The sequence below is a fragment of the Heloderma suspectum genome, chromosome 2, assembly GCF_057233095.1.
Source record: "Heloderma suspectum isolate Gila_16-S chromosome 2, 16-S_ref, whole genome shotgun sequence".
NCBI classification, from domain to species: domain Eukaryota; kingdom Metazoa; phylum Chordata; class Lepidosauria; order Squamata; family Helodermatidae; genus Heloderma; species Heloderma suspectum.
Genome location: NC_139459.1, coordinates 172,213,422 through 172,230,662, shown reverse-complemented (window position 1 = coordinate 172,230,662; position 17,241 = coordinate 172,213,422). Strand labels below are relative to the sequence as shown.

The window sequence follows — 17,241 nt, the reverse complement described above, 5'->3', positions numbered from 1 at the left end:
TGGGATTGTTTAGCTTGGAAAAAAGGAGGGTAAGGGGAGACATGATAGAGGTCTACAAAAGTATGCATGATATGAAGAATGTGGATAAGAAGACATTTTTCTCCCTCTCTCAAAATGCTAGAATCCGAGGTCAGCCTCTAAGGGTTGTTGTGAAGATAAAATGGTGTCAGGGGTGTGTGGGAGAGAAGAGACCATCTAAACTACCTTACGTTTCCGGGAGGAAAGACAGGATATACTGAATAGCTGTGCTAAGACCATAGACTATTGTAACATACTCTTCATGTGGCTCCCCTAAACTGGGGCCACCACTCCAATTGCAGGAGCAATGAGCTAAGTATGAACAGTAATAGCCCAAAGGGTGGTAGTCTTGCTCTGCAGTTTTCAGGAAGGTATTTAGTTGCTCAGAAGAATAAGACTGTTGATAGAGGTCTGCTCCCTCCACTCCCATATGAGGTCTCTACTTCCTGCTGACACAGTTTAGGAACTATATGACTTTACTAGAAGATATTGCCTTCCTATGAAGAAGTTTAAACTTTTAATACAGCAGCCACAAAATGACTTTTTATGCACCCAACATTTCCCTGTACCCTGCATCTTAAGGCTCCTACATAGATTTTATGAATAATATCAAGTCATCTTCCTCACCCTCTTTTGTGTAACATCTACCCTCATGAAGAGATCTACAGATCTCAAAAGTTTGTTCATAATTTCAAGCATTTTCAGTTGCCAGAGGGAGTAATCCTATGGCTGCTAGACAGTGGCTAGATGGCCATAGGATATCTGGTTTTCCAGGAACCTACCTCAGAGCCTGCGCTCCAAGGCCAGTCCCCGGAGAACTGACCTCCCCCCACTTCCATGCCCCGTGCTCCACGCTCACAAGAGGAGCGTGGAGTGGACGAAAAGGGGAGTTCTGGGGGCATGCCAGGGTGGTGAGGGCGGAAATGCCTGTACGACACCTGCAATGTGTTGTACAGCAGCCTCCTCCCCCACTCTGCCCTCCTGCTGCTACACAGCCGCAATCAGCTGCCTAGTTAAAAATGCAAGGCAGGAGAAGTGCAGAGGGAACGATCCCCCCCCCCCCGTGCTTCTCCTGCCCTGCATTGGATAAGCGGTTGCCTCCGAGTTCGGAGGCGGCCGCCTATCTGAATAGGATCTTGCCCTAAGGGTATAATCCCATGCATGTTCAGACAGAAAAAGTCCTATAGCTCCCAGTATTCCCTGCTGGGGAATGCTGGGAGTTGTAGGACCCTTTTTCTTTCTAAACATGCATAGGATTACATGCGCCCTAAAGGTATTGCCCGATCAGGGATTTGGGGATTTTTTTTGGGACCCAACACAGTGTACTTTTTTTCATATTTTAAGAGTGTGTACCTTGGGAGATTTGTATTAACATATTCAACAACAGCCTTTATTGTACTTTTCTAATACGTAATTCTTGACATACACTTGCACTTATCTTAAATGCAAGTGTTTATACAATCATCGCTTTTGTTTCTTTTAATAGTTGAGTGAATTTTTTAGGTTAGCTACTTAGCATTGCATTTACCTTTCTTCCTCGTAGTATTCATTACTCCAGAGAAACCTTGCTTAGGAGAGGATGCCACGTGCATAGCTAATTGATTACTGTAATGTGCTTTACGTGGGGCTGTCCTTAAAGGTGGCCCACAATTGGTGCAGAATGCAGCAGCCAGAATGCTTGGAGGAGGCAGGTGTTCCAGTCATGTTACATTGGCTGCCTATTCATTTCTGGGCCTAATTTAAGATGCTTGTATTAGTTTTTAGGGCCTGAAATGGCTTGAAACCAGGTTATCTGAAGGACCACCTGCACTGATATGAGCCTGCATCTCCCCATCTTTTAAGATCAGCATCTGAGGCTCTGTTCTCTGGTCCATCAGTAAGAGCTGTGAGCCTGGCAAGTATCAGAAACAGGGCCTTCCCCATGGTGGCCTCATATATTTGGGATGTCTCTTGCATACAGCTCCCCCTTTGCTGACCTTCAGGATGATTTTAAAGACTTACTTATTCCATTCTGCAAACTTTGTTAATTTTAGCGTACTGCATAACACCCATTCATTGCACTGAAGCTTGTACAAGACTGCTTTCCCCTCTGCAAGGGTGGGGGACCTATTAAAATGGTCCGTCCCCGGAGATTAATGGATTCCGATGGATTCCAGAGGGCTCTGGGGGATTTTCCTGCTGGTATGGCTGGTGCTGCTGTCGAAGCCCAGGTCGCTCTGTGGAATGCAGAGATGACTCGGGCAGTTGACACGATCGCACCCAAGCGCCCTCTCCCTCTGAGCAGAGCCTGGCCAGCTCCTTGGTATACACCTGAGCTGAGGGCAATGAAGCAAGAGGGGAGATGGCTAGAACGCAGGTGGAGGAAAACTCGTGCTGAGTCTGACCGAACACAGGTAAGAGCCCACTATCGAGCCTACTCTGTGGCAGTGAGGGTGGCAAAGAGACAGTTCTTTTCCACCAGCATTGCATCTTCTCAGTGTCGTCCACCGGAGCTTTTCCGAGTGGTTCGCAGCCTGTTACATTCTGGGCCAGGGAGAGAGACGGTGGAACCCTCAGTAGCACGCTGTGACAAGTTTGCATGGCACTTTGAGGATAAAGTCGCTCAGATTCGTCATGAATTGGACACCACCATTAATGCAGTTCCATTGGTAGAGGCGTTCAGAGCACCGTCTGGTCCAGTTTTATTGGATGAGTTTCAGTTACTGAGGCCTGAGGATGCGGACAAGGTGCTTGGCCAAGTCCGATCGACCACTGGTGTGCTTGACCCTTGCCCTTCATGGCTTATTAAATCAAACAAGGGGGGGTTGTCTGGCTGGGTCCAGGAGGTTGTAAATTCCTCCTTGAGAGAGGGAGTGGTGCCTGCCACTTTAAAAGAGGCAGTAATTAGACCACTCCTGAAAAAGCCTAACCTGGACCCAGAGGATGTTAACAATTATAGGCCAGTGGCCAACATCCCCTTCCTGGGCAAGGTGCTTGAGCGGGTGGTTGTAGGACAGCTCCAGGCACTCTTGAATGAAACGGATTATCTAGATCCATTTCAATCGGGCTTCAGGCCTGGTTTTGGAATGGAAACTGCCTTGGTCGCCCTGTGGGATGACCTCTGCTGGGAGAGGGACAGGGGGAGTGCGACCCTGTTGATTCTCCTGGACCTCTCAGCGGCTTTCGATACCATCGACCATGGTATCCTTCTGGATAGGTTGTCTGGGTTAGGAGTTGGAGGCACTGCACTACAGTGGTTCCACTCCTACTTGGATGGTTGATTCCAGAAGGTGGTGCTGGGGGATTATTGCTCTGTGCCATGGCAATTATGCCATGGGGTTCCACAGGGATCTATTTTATTCCCCATGCTGTTTAACATCTATATGAAACCACTGGGGGAGGTTATCCGGAGGTGTGGGCTGAGGTGCCATCAATATGCGGATGACACCCAGCTCTGACTCTCTTTCTCATCAAAACCAGGTGAGGCAGTGGCTGTTCTGAATGCCTGGGCATGGTAATGGACTGGATGAGGGCTAATAAACTGAAACTCAATCCAGACAAGACGGAGGTACTGTTAGTGGGTGGTTCGTCTGCCCGGCTAGGTGATATTCAACCTGTTCTGGAGGGGGTTGCACTCCTCCTAAAGGATCAGGTTCGTAGTTTGGGGGTGCTCTTGGATCCAGAACTGTCACTTGAGGCACAGGTGAACTCAGTGGCACAGAGCACTTTTTATCAGCTTAGGCTGGTATACCAACTCTGCCCGTATCTGGACAGAGATAGCCTAGCTACAGTTATCCATGCTCTGATAACTTCTCGTCTGGATTACTGCAATGCGTTATACGTGGGGCTGCCTTTGAAAACGGTCCGGAAACTTCAGCTGGTCCAAAACAGAGCAGCAAGATTGTTAACAGGGACTGGCTTGCAAACTCATATTACGCCAGTACTTTTCCAGCTGCACTGGCTGCCAGTCTATTTCCAGGCCCAATTCAAAGTGCTGGTGTTAACATTCAAAGCCCTTAACGGCTTGGGGCCAGGTTACCTGAAGGATCGCCTCCTCCCATATGTGCCTGCCCGGACCTTAAGATCATCATCAGCGGCCCTTCTCCGTGAGCCCCTGCCAAAGGAAGTGAGGCAGGTGGCTACTAGGAGGAGGGCTTTTTCTGCTGTGGCACCCAGGCTCTGGAATGAGCTCCCTAGTGAGGTTCGCCTGGCACCTACATTGTATTCCTTTCGGCGCCAGGTGAAGACCTTTTTATTTTCCCAGGCATTTTAGCATTTTAGCTTTCTAAATTTTTATCTTTGCTGTTTTAAATCTGTATTTTAAACTCTTGCACTGCTGTTAGGTTTTATTGTGGTTGTATTGTTATATTGTGGTTTTAATGTTCTATATATTTTAAATTGTTTTATTGTGTGTTGTTTGGTTTTAATTTTTGTGAACCGCCCAGAGAGCTTCGGCTATTGGGCGGTATAGAAATGAAATAAATAAATAAATAAATTTCCCAATGGACTGTGCCCCATGGTTCATTTCTGTCTCCCATTCTTCCACCCTTAATGGCACCTAAACTCTGTCCCTTCAGGTGGCCACCTCACTTTGCTGTGCTTCAGGCTTGGGAGCTGCCTGCCTGGCATGATTGCCTTGAGTGAGCATTACTGCTGGTTGTTCTCATCACTTCATGAATATTATTGGGGAGGTAGTGGCCAACCTAGCCAGTATCATCAGAACCACCCTCCGCCAGCCTCTAACGGTTGTAGTCCAGGCAACTTCACAATGGGTATTTTCTCTGTGTGGTGCTCAGTTCACCATGGCATAGAGAGATGCAGAGGTAAAGAGCAGGGTGCTCTGTCTACTTTTTAGCACGATCTCTTCGTAGGTGGTTGGCAGAGGGAGGGCCTTTTCCCTGGCGCTGTCAACAGAGATGTGTTGCAAAAAGGAGATGAGACATGTACCTCTCTGCCCAGATCCAAAGTGTGTGCAGAAATTCATCCTCAGCCTTAACCCACCCTCCTCCCCCGACCATATCACCACAGAACTTAGCACAGGCTGCAGCAGGGTTTGGAATAATTTACTGGAAAAAGGCGGAGTATAAAAACCACCTACAGACCCAATATTCTACAAAAAAGGAAGGAACTTGCAGAACCCATCACCTGTTCCTCCAGCCCCCACTGAGCTGAGCAAGGAAGGCAGGTGCAGAGTGGGATCAACGCAAGGAGGGGTGGAGCCTGCCTTACCCCTCCCCCCTCCCAGCTTCTCCTGTACATGCACCACCAACACTCATTAACTTGAAGCCTCAGCATCTCTGGTTTCTGGCAGCAGGGAAGTCCACATACAATAGCCATACAGAGACCTGCCCTTCAGGAGACAGGCACAACGACAGGGTACGAGGCACACCGATGGGGGTGCGAGGCTCAACAAGGTATATGGGGAGCCTTCATCCAACCCTCTGCATGCAACGCCAGTCCACTTGTGGCGTTGCATGGGCAGCAGGTGTAAACGTGGGAACATTTCACTCCGAAGTGAAGGTCAGAGGTAGTCCATGCAGGGACCTCCTTCTCCATCATGCCCCAGGATTGCACAATCCATGCTACAGCGGAAGGGCCTCCCATGCGCATCCTAGCCACATGGCTAGCCCTGCTGCTTGAAAGTCTGATGCAGTCTCTCGGCCTGGTCCTTCAGCGTCTGGATCTCTTCCTGAATGAAGTCAGTCAATGCTTTGCGCATCTCCATCTGCAAGGAGAAGATGTGCCCATGGTCAGCAAGGCCGTGCAACAAACACTGGCCTATGCATGGATGCAGAGAACAGGTAAGAAAGTGGGACTCCAAGAACTTTAACCCACCTCCAGTTCACAGCAATATATTGACAGATACCAGCCTCTGAACAAATGAATGGACCTGGGCCCTATGCTGAAACATAATTTTGGATCCCAAATGCATTTGACCCATAAACCGCAAGTATTTGCAGAGCCAATTGGCAAAAGCAGAGAGGTGGGCAAAGCTTACGCTTCCCCAATTCCCATCCACTCCAGCCTGAACTCATATCTTCTGCTGCATAGACATTCTTCAGCTTCTGTTACCAAATCATCTACTTATCCTTACTGTCTTTCCCCACCTAGGAACACGGCTGCAGGTGGCCAATTGAGCTAGGCAGGGAACAGCCCCATGTCTCAGGAAAACTGAGAAGCCAGTCCAGGAAGCAGGCTGGACACACAATCTTCACTCATTGGGGAAACCTGACAGTTACCCACCACAGCAAAAGCCCCTGTTTTGCTACAGCCCTACACTGCAGAGCCGGGGTGGGGAACTTCAGGCCCTGGCGCCAACTCCAGCCCCTCCCCCCCGTGGTTCCCCGGATGGCCATGCTTCCTTTCCCCTAACTATCAATTGTTTGGTGGTTTCTCAGCTTTCGTAAATTTTTTCCACCATTCTAAATCGGTTGAAGTGCCTCTCCTAAGGCTTAGTTTCTGGCTGTGAGAGCTTTAAACTACAATATGGTGGGGTGGGGTGTAACGCTTGGCCCCATTCCATCTGGAATGTGGCTACTGAGAACTCAAATTCAACTTGACTCTGGGCTGAAAGAGGCTCCCCACCCCTGCTGCAGATTATGTTGCCTAAACGTTGATCCAGCTCCAACCCTCAACCCCTGCACTGCTTCAAGCCCTTAACAACACAAGAAGACATCCTAGTACTTCCCCTCCACACTCACCGCAGATTTGTTCTCTGCCCTCAGGCATTCCAGCAAAGTCCGGGCACTGAACGGCTTCCCAATTAACACAGTGATCTTCTGTGGCAAGAGGAAGAGAAAGCATTAGCAAACTGGAGGCAAATTCTCTCTCTTCTAAATGTCATCAACTCCCTTGCTGGTTGGAAGTCCCGCGGGCCACTTCCTTCTGTACTGCTGGTAGCTCCTCATCCTGCACATGTCAAAAGACTCACCTGTCCAATGCGGGGCACATACGGGGGTGCATTGGGGAGGACATCATTCATTCCTAGGGAGATTGAAAGACAGCACAAAACAGTCACTTTTGATCCCAGCCCCACCCCTAGTAAAGCGACAGCATGTGTGTTTAATAGCTGCACAGAGAGGATAATTTTGGCAGGGGCTAAGAGGAGATCTTGCAGTACTAAAGCCATAGCATTCAAAGATGATTATGCAAGTTGGTCACACATATGTATGTTATTATTTATTACATTTCTATACTGCCCCACAGCCGAAGCTCTCTGGGTGGTTTTCATGCTGAACTGACAATGGGGAAGCTTCTCAGAAACTCTCCATTTGTGTTGCCACGTCATATTCAGAAGAGGGACACTGGAGAACACGTTCAGTCTCTCGCATCCATGCCGAGAGAGGAACATCGGCACTTACAATGAACACTTTATGCTGAATAGGATGACAACGATGATAGAATCGTTATCCTGAAACAGGCAGCTTGTAATGTTCCTCCCCACCATGACTGGCTAAAGCAGCCTTCCCTTGGTGCCCTCCTGATGTGTTGGACTACAACTCCCATCATTCTCAGCCAGCATGGCCAAACCAAGTAAAAAGAGAGATGATAGAAAAAAATAGGCCTTTTAAAAAAAAAGTTGGGGCCTGAGGAAACGGAATTATGGTGGAGTCCTACTGTCCCAGTGGAGGCAGGACAGAGTGTTAGCTCTCTTGGGTGTAAGTTTTGCTTCCAAGGCCACTGCCTGCCAAAATTAACCTTCCTACACCGCTATTAAAGCAACATAAAGGAACAGAAATCCTGACCCACATGGAATCTGGCAACCCTAATTCACATCCACCACCTACGCCATTGCCACCTGCCTATTGTTAAGACTTTGTTCCTCGCCTTTCCCCCTCGCCTGATTCAGGTCTCACCTACATGCCAGAGTGGCAGTATAATGGGGTGCAGGTGGCACTCAGCCAGAAGACGCCCAATACCTGGAAGGAATAAGAGGAAAGTAAATTAGAGGGGACGAATCGCCCCAGGATGTGCTGCTCCTCCTCCTCCTCCTCAAAAAGGTACCTACCCCATTTGAAACGCATGAACTCTTGGGTCATGTTCACTTTGCCTGCAAGAGAAAGATGGAGGAAATTCAGGGCGACCAGGACAACAGCATTACTTCAGAAAGGCTGCACCCACAATATTTTATAAATATGCACTCAAGAGGCACTTGCTATCTACCTTCTGGGAACACGTGTACCCAGTCTCCGTGGTTGAGCTTCTCAAGTATGTAGTCCATGCCTTTCTGATAGACTCCATCTCCTACAAAGGGAACAGATGGGCTAATGAATGTTCCATCCCACATGCAGGGCAAGCTCCTCTCTCCAACCATGTGTTCCTAAGCCCTACTCATACTGCTCCAACCCGACCATCCTCTCAACCCTGGCTAGAGAAGAAGCCACAAGCATTAAAACAAAGTCACATTTTTGCCTGTAAGTGGCCTACTTATACAGCCTGCTTCCCTTGCAAAATGACCAGCAATCTTGAACTTCAAAGCCTAGGTCACTATTATCCCCATTTGACAGATGGCAGGTGGAAAACTCAGGCCGGGAAAATGAAATTGAGGGAACGCTACTTCTCAGGCCTGGATTTGGGTACTGCTGTCCATGGCCCTGGTCTTGCGTAGACAGCCATTTCATCTGGATCAGAAATGCTAGCTGCTCCAGATACCTGGGACTACCAAGCAAGCCATCTGCTTACCACGACAGATAGGAACACATCGCCCAAGGCTGAAGAAACGAGAATGCAGCTCCTTGGTGAAACAGATGTCTGCAGCTGTTGGGGTCCTGGGAGAGCAAAGAGAGAGAGTGATAAACTATGTCAGAACAAGGTCAGTCAGAATGTCATTTGTATTTTCAGAAAACCTGGGAGCCCAAATTGAATATGATGGGCCATGCTGCAGAGTTCTAGGAACTTAAAGGAGTCCCATTCCTTCCTCTCTGGGAACAGCCACCCTTTCCGATACTTACCACCGCATCTTCTGCAAGCTCCAGACATGCCGCAATTTCAGGATACCTGTGGAAGACACAGAAACATTAATATTGGGAACAATCCAAACCAAATCACAAGCAACCCAGGAAAATGCTGCATACACAGAAGTCAGGCTTGGACCTCACCTTTCTAGCCCTGAACATTGGCAAATTGAGCCTCTGTGATGGAGGTCCTGAGGGGGGCAGGGAAACATCCCCAAAGAGCTGGATGCACCTGATCTTGTTTGATCTCAGAAGCTAAGCAGGGTCAGCCCTAATTAATACTTGGATGGGAAACCACCTGGGAATCGGGCTTCCTGCATTGAGTAGGGGGTTGGACTTGATGGTCTTGTCGGCCCCTTCCAACCCTATGCATCTATGAAGTCTATGAAGCCCATTGGGCTCCAGAATCCCGGAAAGTGATTGGCCCAGTCTCTCAAAGGGAAGACAAGAGCGGACGCCTTCCCTTCCTATCCACCAGGTGGCAGCACTTCCTTTCCAGTACCTCACCCCACAGGTGTGGATCATCCATGCAGGACTGATGGTTGCAGACGGTGAGGAGGGGAGTGCCTGGCTGGCGCTTCTCAATTAGCTCATATAGCACTTCTTCGTTATGGACATTCAGCTGGTTCACATACCCTGAAGGGAGGACAGAAAGATGAGACCTTGGTAAGCGGCACAGTACCTGGGGGGAAGAGGGGAGAGTTCCTAGGATAGATGGAGTCAGAGTCCTAGATTCCCAATGCTCTGTATCCATTAATAACAATACTGAGCATTCATATAGCACTCTTGAGAGTTTGAAACATTTCACATATATAGGTCTACATAGGGAGCTGCCTTATACGGAGTCAGACCATTGGATCATCTAGCCCACTATTGTTGGCACTGAATAGCAGCAGCTCTTCACAGTTTCAGGCAGATGTCTTTCCCGGCCCAACCCGGAGATGCCAGGGGTCAAACTCAGGACTTTCTGTGTGCCAAGCCTGTGCTCTACCACTGAGTTACATAGCAACATAAGGAGAGCCATGCTGGATCACAGCAGGGGTCCATCTAGCCCAGCATTCTGTTCCCACAGTGGCCACAGCTGCCTGGGGGAAGCCCACAAGCAGCACATACATTATCTTGTCGTTATAACCCTTGAAACAGCCCTGAAAGGTAGGTCAGTATTAAGATGTCCAGTTTGCGGTGGAGAGGTTGGGAGGGCACTGAAAGAGTGGCTTGCCTAAAGCCACCTGCTGAGTTCTTGGCAGAGATGAGCTACAGCAGTTCTCACTGCAGGGGGGGAAGTGGATGGGTAGGGAAGAAAACAGGAAAAAATAGTTCCTGAAGACCTAGGTTTACAAGGCCTCACGCCAGGATTGTGGTGGCCCTAGGTAAGACTTATCAGTGGGCTATGATGGGGAGCAGGGGCAAGGGAAGTGAACCAATGGAGCATATTAATAGCCCCCCACCACCACCCGTGGTGTAGCATTCACCCACTCCTGCCCTTATAGCCATCACCCTCGCTAATCTAGTCCTGATCCCAAGAGCTCGGTATGATGAGAGTTCTCTCTCCCAATTTCGCCGCATAGTCACAGGAGAGAGATCTTCTCGTGTCATGCAGGGCCCCGGGGGCAGCACAAATCCCAGTTGCTTTATTCCAATCCCCCAAGGAGCCCAAATGGCAACACCCCCATTGGCCTCCGGCTCCTGGCATTTGCTTGGCCTGTGGCACCAACCATGCAAGGAGCGGAGGTTCCAAATACTCACTGGTCCAGAAGCAGCTGTAGGTGCCCACCAATCCCATGACCAGCCTGCTGGCCAAATTCCAGGGCAGATGTGGGGCCCGGGGAAACGGCCATTTCACCTCAAGGGGCATCTTCCCATCCCTGGCAATCCTCTCGAGGCACCAGCATCAGCATCAGCCGCCCCTGCCAGCGAGGAAACAGCAGAGCACTTTTCAACCTATCACTTTCCATATGATTCTTAGCTCACAGAGTTCTCCTCCGCAACAGCCCTCCCCTGCGAAGAGATCCCTGTCTGAACTTGCAGCTAGCATCACACCCCCACAGACTCACCTGTGCCTTAGGGCTGCCACAACATTAAACAAGAAAAAAAAGATTGCCCAACATACCTGCCCAGAGTCTGTTCATCCCACACAGTATAAGGCCAGAACCAGAAAGCCAGACCCTACAACCCCTCTTTTTGGTACTCTCTCCCCTCCATTGTTAAGATACCAAAGATCACCTTTTGTCTTCCCAATTAAGCTAATCACCATCAGCATTAAGGAGAACCATACAATGAAGAGAAAGAGGGATTGAAGTGCAATCACACACACATATGGGCCAATACTATATGACATATAGCATGTGCCATGAAGAAACTGCTGCTTTTACTCCACCCCTAACAAAACTGATTACCAAAGCACTTCACTTGCCTTGATCCACCCCAACTCCAGAAAAACTCGTTTGGGGGAGTGAAAGGGTAGCAAAGACCACTAATAAGCAAGCAAGGAGTTTTGCTATACACATTAAATAAAAACACTGTGAATGAAAGCTGGGGGACTGGGAAATATTTTGAGGGAGCACCCACTACCCCCTAAGGCATACCTGATCCACCCCTTCTTCCTGATATTGCTACTCAAGATTGGTCCCCATGTTGGAGGACCAAACTAACACAAAACCCTGAATAATCAGTTTTTAACTGTTTTAGGTGGTAACTGGAGCCTTTCAATCTCAACTCCACTTCTTCTCTGCCACCTTGTGTGAACGTCATTGCCTTAATCCCAGTTACTCTCACATGAAGTGCTTAATATACCAACCACCAGTAGCTTAATTAGGGTGGGTGATCAGGCACCCATACTGGGTACAAAGATCAAGTAATATACTGACAGTTGTTAAAATAGTGATGAAGTATGGAAGCGTTTTTTAATCAGTTCAGAACAATTAAGTATGTTTTCAAGATGGTAACGCAAATGATACTGCCAAGTGGAGCTATGAAGAAATCACATCACACTTTGATGCTTTGGGAATGATACTCAAGAACTTTGGGGCCCAGATAGTTTTCTCATCCATCCTTCCAGTAGTTAGAAGAGGGACAGAAAGGGAAAGAAAAATACTCCTGGTGAATGACTGGCTACGAAGGTGGTGCCGATGTGAGAAATTTGGATTCTGAGGCCAGGGCTATAGTTCCTGGAAGATAGACTGTTGGTGAGGGATGGGTTGCACCTCACAAAGGCTGGGAAGAATGAGTTTGGCCACAGCATAAAGAACTTCATCAGGAGGGCTTTAAACTGAATCCTATGGGGGAGGGAGACGTAAAATTGGGGGTAACAGTGGACAAAGGCTTATGCACCACAATGGAGAAAACAGCTCTAATAGCACCCAGTAATAGTCTTCAGAAACATGTAGGAAGAAAGCCAGACTATGAAGCACAAGGTCTTCGATGTCTATATACTAATGCCCAGAGTATGGGAAACAAACAGAACGAACTTGAACTCTTAATACAAGAGGGAAATTATGACTTGATAGGTGTAACTGAGACTTGGTGGGATGACTCTCATGACTGGAATACAGCAATTGAAGGAGATAACTTGTTCAAAAAGAACAGAAGGAACAGAAAGGGAGGTGGAGTTCCACTATATGTTAAAAATACGTATCTCTGCACAGAAATACAGGAGGATGAGCTTGGTAGCCCAATTGAGAGCATCTGGGTTAAAATAAATGGAGCAAAGAATAAAAGGAACATGGTGGTCGGAGTCTACTACCAGCCACCCAATCAAGGAGAAGACGAGGATGAAACTTTTGAAAACCAAATTGCCAGAGTTTGAAGGAAGCATGAAGTAGTAGTAATGGGGAACAATTTCCCCAATATTTGTTGGGAGACAAATTCTGCAAAACATGGCCCCTCCAAGAACTTACTGACTTGTTGCTGATAACTTCCTCCTACAGAAGGTGGAGGAAAGAACTAGAGGATCAGCTATCCTAGACTTAATCCTAACCAACAGAGATGACTTAGTGGATAAAGTAGCAGTTATGGGAACTCTGGGGGAAAGTGACCATGTTATACTTGAGTTCTTGGAAGCAAAAGGAAGCAAAAAAAAGGAACCAAAAAAAAAAAGGAAGCAAAAGCCACATGTAGCCAAACACATACCCTGGATTTCAGGAAAGCTAATTTAATAAACTCAGAACAATGATCAGTAAGGTCCCATGGCAAGCGACTCTAATGAGAAAAGGAGTCCAAGATGGATGGGAGTTTTTAAAACAGGAAATTCTAAATGCATAATTACAAACAATTCCAACAAGAAAAAAAAGCTGGAAGACAACAGAAGAAGCCAACACGACTTCACAAAAAGCTAAGAGATGACCTGAAAACAAAAAAGGACACATATAGGAAGTGGCAGGAAGGCCAAGCTACAAAGGAAGGGTACAGGCAGGTAGCACAGAATTGCAGGGATGGCATCAGGAAGGTTAAAGCTGAGAGCGAGCTGAGGTTAGCGAGGGATGCTAAAAGCAACAAAAAGGCTTTTTTCAGATACGTGCATAGTAAAAGACAGAGGAAAGAAATGGTGGTTCACCTATTAAATAAGGATGGCAAAATGATAACAGATGACAAAGAGAAGGCAGAAGTGCTGAATTCCTACTTCGGCTTAGTTTTCTCCCCAAAGAGGGTCTATGACCCCCCTGGCAAAGGCGAAGTACAGGCTGACGGGGCAGGATTGCAGCTTGAGATTGATAGGCATATGGTCAAGGAACACCTAATTACTTTGAATGAGTTCAAATCTCCAGGGCCAGATGAACTGCATCCTAGAGTAATAAAGGAACTGGCAGAAAAACTCTCAGAACCACTGTCTATTATCTTTGAGAAATCACGGAGGATGGGTGAAGTGCCAGATGACTGGAGGAGGGCTAATGTTGTCCCTATCTTCAAAAAGAGCAAAAAGGAGGAACCTGGCTACAGACCAGTCGGTCTGACATCAATTCCTGGGAAAATTCTGGAGCAGATTATAAAGCAAGCAAGCAAGCAAGCAAGGTAAGCACCTTGAAAACAATGCAGTGATTACTTGAAGCCAACATGGATTTGTCAAGAACAAATCCTGCCAGACAAATCTGATCTCATTTTTTGATCAGGTAACCTCCCTTGTGGACTGTGGGAATGCTGTGGACATAATATATCTCGACTTCAGCAAAGCTTTCGACAAAGTGCCCTGTGATATCGTGATTAGCCAACTAGCTAAAAGTGGGCTAGATGAAACAATGATCAGGTGGATCCACAGTTGGCTACAGAACTGGACTCAAATAATGCTTATCAGTGGGATCTTCTCAAACTGGGGAGAGGTAACAAACGGAGTACTGCAGGGCTCAGTCCTGGGCCCAGTGCTCTTCAACATTTTTATGAATGACTTGGATGAGGAGGTGCAGGGAATGCTTATCAGATTTGGAGATGACACAAAATTTGGCAGGAGAGCTAATACCCTGGAAGACAGAGACAAAATTCAAAGTGATCTTGATAGGCTGGAGCGCTGGGCAGAAAACAACAGAATGACATTTAATAGGGATAAATGCCAAGTTCTGCACCTAGGAAAAAGAAACCAAATGCACAGTTACAAGATGGGGGAATACTTGGCTGAACAATACTACAAGCGAGAAGGATCTTGGAATTGTTGTAGATCACAAGCGGAATATCAGCCAACAATGTGATGTGGCTGCAAAAAAGGCCAATGCTCTTTTGGGTTGCATTCATGGAAGCATAGCTTCCAAATCCCGGGAAGTACTAGTTCCCCTCTACTCAGCACTGTTTAGGAGTACTGTATCCAGTTCTGGGCACCACACTTTAAGGATGCAGACAAACTGGAGAGGATTCAGAGGAGGGCAATGAAAATGATCAGGGAACTGGAGACAAAGCCCTATGAGGAGAGACTGAGAGAACTGGGCATGTTTAGCCTTGAGAAGAGGGGAGATATGATAGCGCCCTTCAAGTACTTGAAAGATTGTCACAGAGAGGAAGGCCAGGATCTCTTCTCGATCATCCCAGAATGCAGGACACGAAATAATGGGCTCAAGTTACAGGAAGCCAGATTCCGGCTGAACATCAGGAAAAAGTCCTGTTAGAGCAATACGGCAATGGAACCAACTACCTAGGGATGTGGTGGGCTCTCCCACTCTGGAGGCATTCAAGATGAGACTGGACAGCCACCTGGCAGGGATGCTGTGACTTGGATTCCTGCATTGAGCAGGGGGTTGGACTCGATGGTCTTATAGGCCCCTTCCAACCCGACTGTTCTATTATTCTAAGCCAAACATCAGCTTGTTCAGAGGCTTGGTCAGGGCAGCAGATGAAGCAGAGTGGCAGCATCACAGTTTTCATTGGTCCCATGCCTGCAACCAGCACAGGAAAGCACATCTGGCTAAAGAATACTGGTGGGTGCAGGGGAGAAGAGAAATTCAGAGATGCATGGCACTGGATAGCAGCAGTCAGCAGGTTTTCTGTACGATAGGTTTTGAGCAGAAGCATTTTGTCCAAGCACTGAACTTGAAATTTTGGCAGCAGCGCCCTTTAAAGTCCACAGTCTTCCCTGCCAAGTCAAATTGGGGGTGGGGAGAGAACTGGGAGCATGCCATGACTGGCTGTAGAACTTAGTTACAGCACTGCCAATCACATGCCCATAGCGCTCCCCCCCCCATCCTTTCCTGGAGGCCTGGTCGTTGCATGCCTCCTGATGCCCTGCTTGCCACTTTTAAAAACAACCAAGCATTTCCTCCTACTGAAAGAAGCCCTTTGTGCCCCACCAAACATGGGGTTAGCAGGGGAGCAACAGGAGACAGCTGCAGAGGTGTTAAGATGACAGATCAGAATGGTGGGCAACCTACTCCCTATCAGCTACCATTTCCTACCTCCCAACAAGCAACCCCCACCCCATCCTAGCTATCCCCACACGTTGGTTTTCGTCACTTCGCAGTGCCACTGAACGCATCGCTATATTGAACCACAAGGAACAAGTGACCTCCGCTGATACGCCCCCATGCCTGCTTCTCCACCGCCAGAACCCAGCTTCTGCTGGTTGCTACCTTGCCTCTGCGAGACCGCCCGCCTGTTGCAACAGCTGTCAGAAATTCAACAGATGCAGCTTCCGCCATTTCTGCATCTCTATCCGGGGGGGGGAGAATGGCACCCGTTGAACTCCTACCTGCTATGCAAGGGTTACAGGCCCCCAAATAACGCGCACACAAGAGAGAGAGAAAGAAAGAGGGTGCTACCTCTGTCACTGTGTCCCTCCATAAATTATTTTACGCTTTCCCTTATTAGGCCCTTGTGCCCCCGTCCCCGCCGGGTCATCCACTACATCCCACTCACCGCTTCCTCCTCTTTGCTGCCGCCAAGCGCGGCTGCTTTCAAGCGCCTCTTGCTTGCAATGCGGTAAAAAGGCTCCAGTTCACCCTCTTCTCAGCCCTAACCGCCCCCCCCCCGTCTTGCAATCTCTCCCCACCTAAATATATTTTAAATATTTAATGGACAGAGAACGAGCCGTAAAGAGCTCTTGCAAGACCACGACTAGTGAGCTGTTGAAATAAGCTCCCGGATGACGCATTTTCGGTCAAGCACATGGAGATAGAAAAAGGCTAGAGGGGCGCACGGCCTGAGCTTAGGTTAATAAAAAAAAAAGGAAGCCGCTCTCCCGCTTTCTCTTTGGGCGCAGAATGGCGTCGCTCTACCCCTTGACATCACTATGGTGAAAATCCTATTTACTTTGCTTTGGGAGTTATACAGCGGAAAACCACTGTATAACCACTGTATAACCAGCGGAAAACCACTAAGTTCAGTCTTAGATAGGAATTATTCTAATTCGGTCTGCAATAGTGTGTGATTCTAGATTTGCGGATAAGAGGGGAAAATTCCAGCATTATGAACGCAAAGGGTGAGTTGAAATTGGCAATAGAACATTATTGTCCCCTCCCTTCATGGATCACTGCCTCATTGACTACGCTAAAGCCTTTGATTGTGTGGGTCACAACAAACTGGCAAATTCTGAAAGAGATGGGAGTACCAGACCACCTTACCTGTCTCCTGAGAAACCTGTACGAGGGTCAAGAAGCAACAGGAAGAACCGGACATGGAACAACCGATTGGTTCAAAAATGGGAAAGGAGTACGACAAGGCTGCATATTGTCGCGCTGCTTATTTAACTTATATGCAGAGTACATCATGAGAAACGCCGGGTTGGATGAATCAGAGGTCGGAATTAAGATTGCTGGGAGAATTATCAGCAACCTCAGATACGCAGACGATACCACCCTAATGGCAGAAAGCGAAGAGG

The 17,241-nt window shown here is 47.9% G+C and overlaps 1 protein-coding gene across 3 annotated transcripts; it reads right to left on the bottom strand.

The window, feature by feature from the left end:
- Positions 1-1,383: 1,383 nt before the first annotated feature.
- TAFAZZIN (tafazzin, phospholipid-lysophospholipid transacylase) lies at positions 1,384-16,508 on the bottom strand. 3 transcript variants are annotated; one of them, XM_084836066.1, is made up of 11 exons: positions 16,281-16,508; positions 10,698-10,858; positions 9,459-9,587; positions 8,949-8,994; positions 8,680-8,765; positions 8,161-8,241; positions 8,006-8,047; positions 7,854-7,916; positions 6,929-6,981; positions 6,699-6,776; positions 1,384-5,722 (listed from the first exon to the last, which is right to left on the bottom strand). In XM_084836066.1, exons 2-11 carry the CDS (start codon positions 10,804-10,806, stop codon positions 5,621-5,623), a joined length of 789 nt encoding a protein of 262 aa, XP_084692192.1. In that variant the 5' UTR covers positions 10,807-10,858; positions 16,281-16,508; the 3' UTR covers positions 1,384-5,620. The 3 variants fall into 3 exon arrangements, 2 of the variants coding, with proteins under 2 accessions (XP_084692192.1, XP_084692193.1); XR_014788023.1 differs by having other exon boundaries at positions 5,046-5,722; positions 7,800-8,047; XM_084836067.1 differs by lacking the exon at positions 1,384-5,722 and having other exon boundaries at positions 6,739-6,776; positions 7,858-8,047.
- Positions 16,509-17,241: the final 733 nt, after the last annotated feature.

Bases quoted from the DNA above. Each gene is read 5' to 3' on its own strand.
- TAFAZZIN (XM_084836066.1), bottom strand. From the start codon at position 10,806: ATGCCCCTTGAGGTGAAATGGCCGTTTCCCCGGGCCCCACATCTGCCC. The intron at 8,048-8,160 runs GTAGATAGCAAG...TTTCTCTTGCAG, and splicing joins GGTACACGTGTTCCCAGAAG to GCAAAGTGAACATGACCCAA. The intron at 5,723-6,698 runs GTGAGTGTGGAG...TTCTCCTTGCAG, and splicing joins GGGCAGAGAACAAATCTGCG to ATGGAGATGCGCAAAGCATT.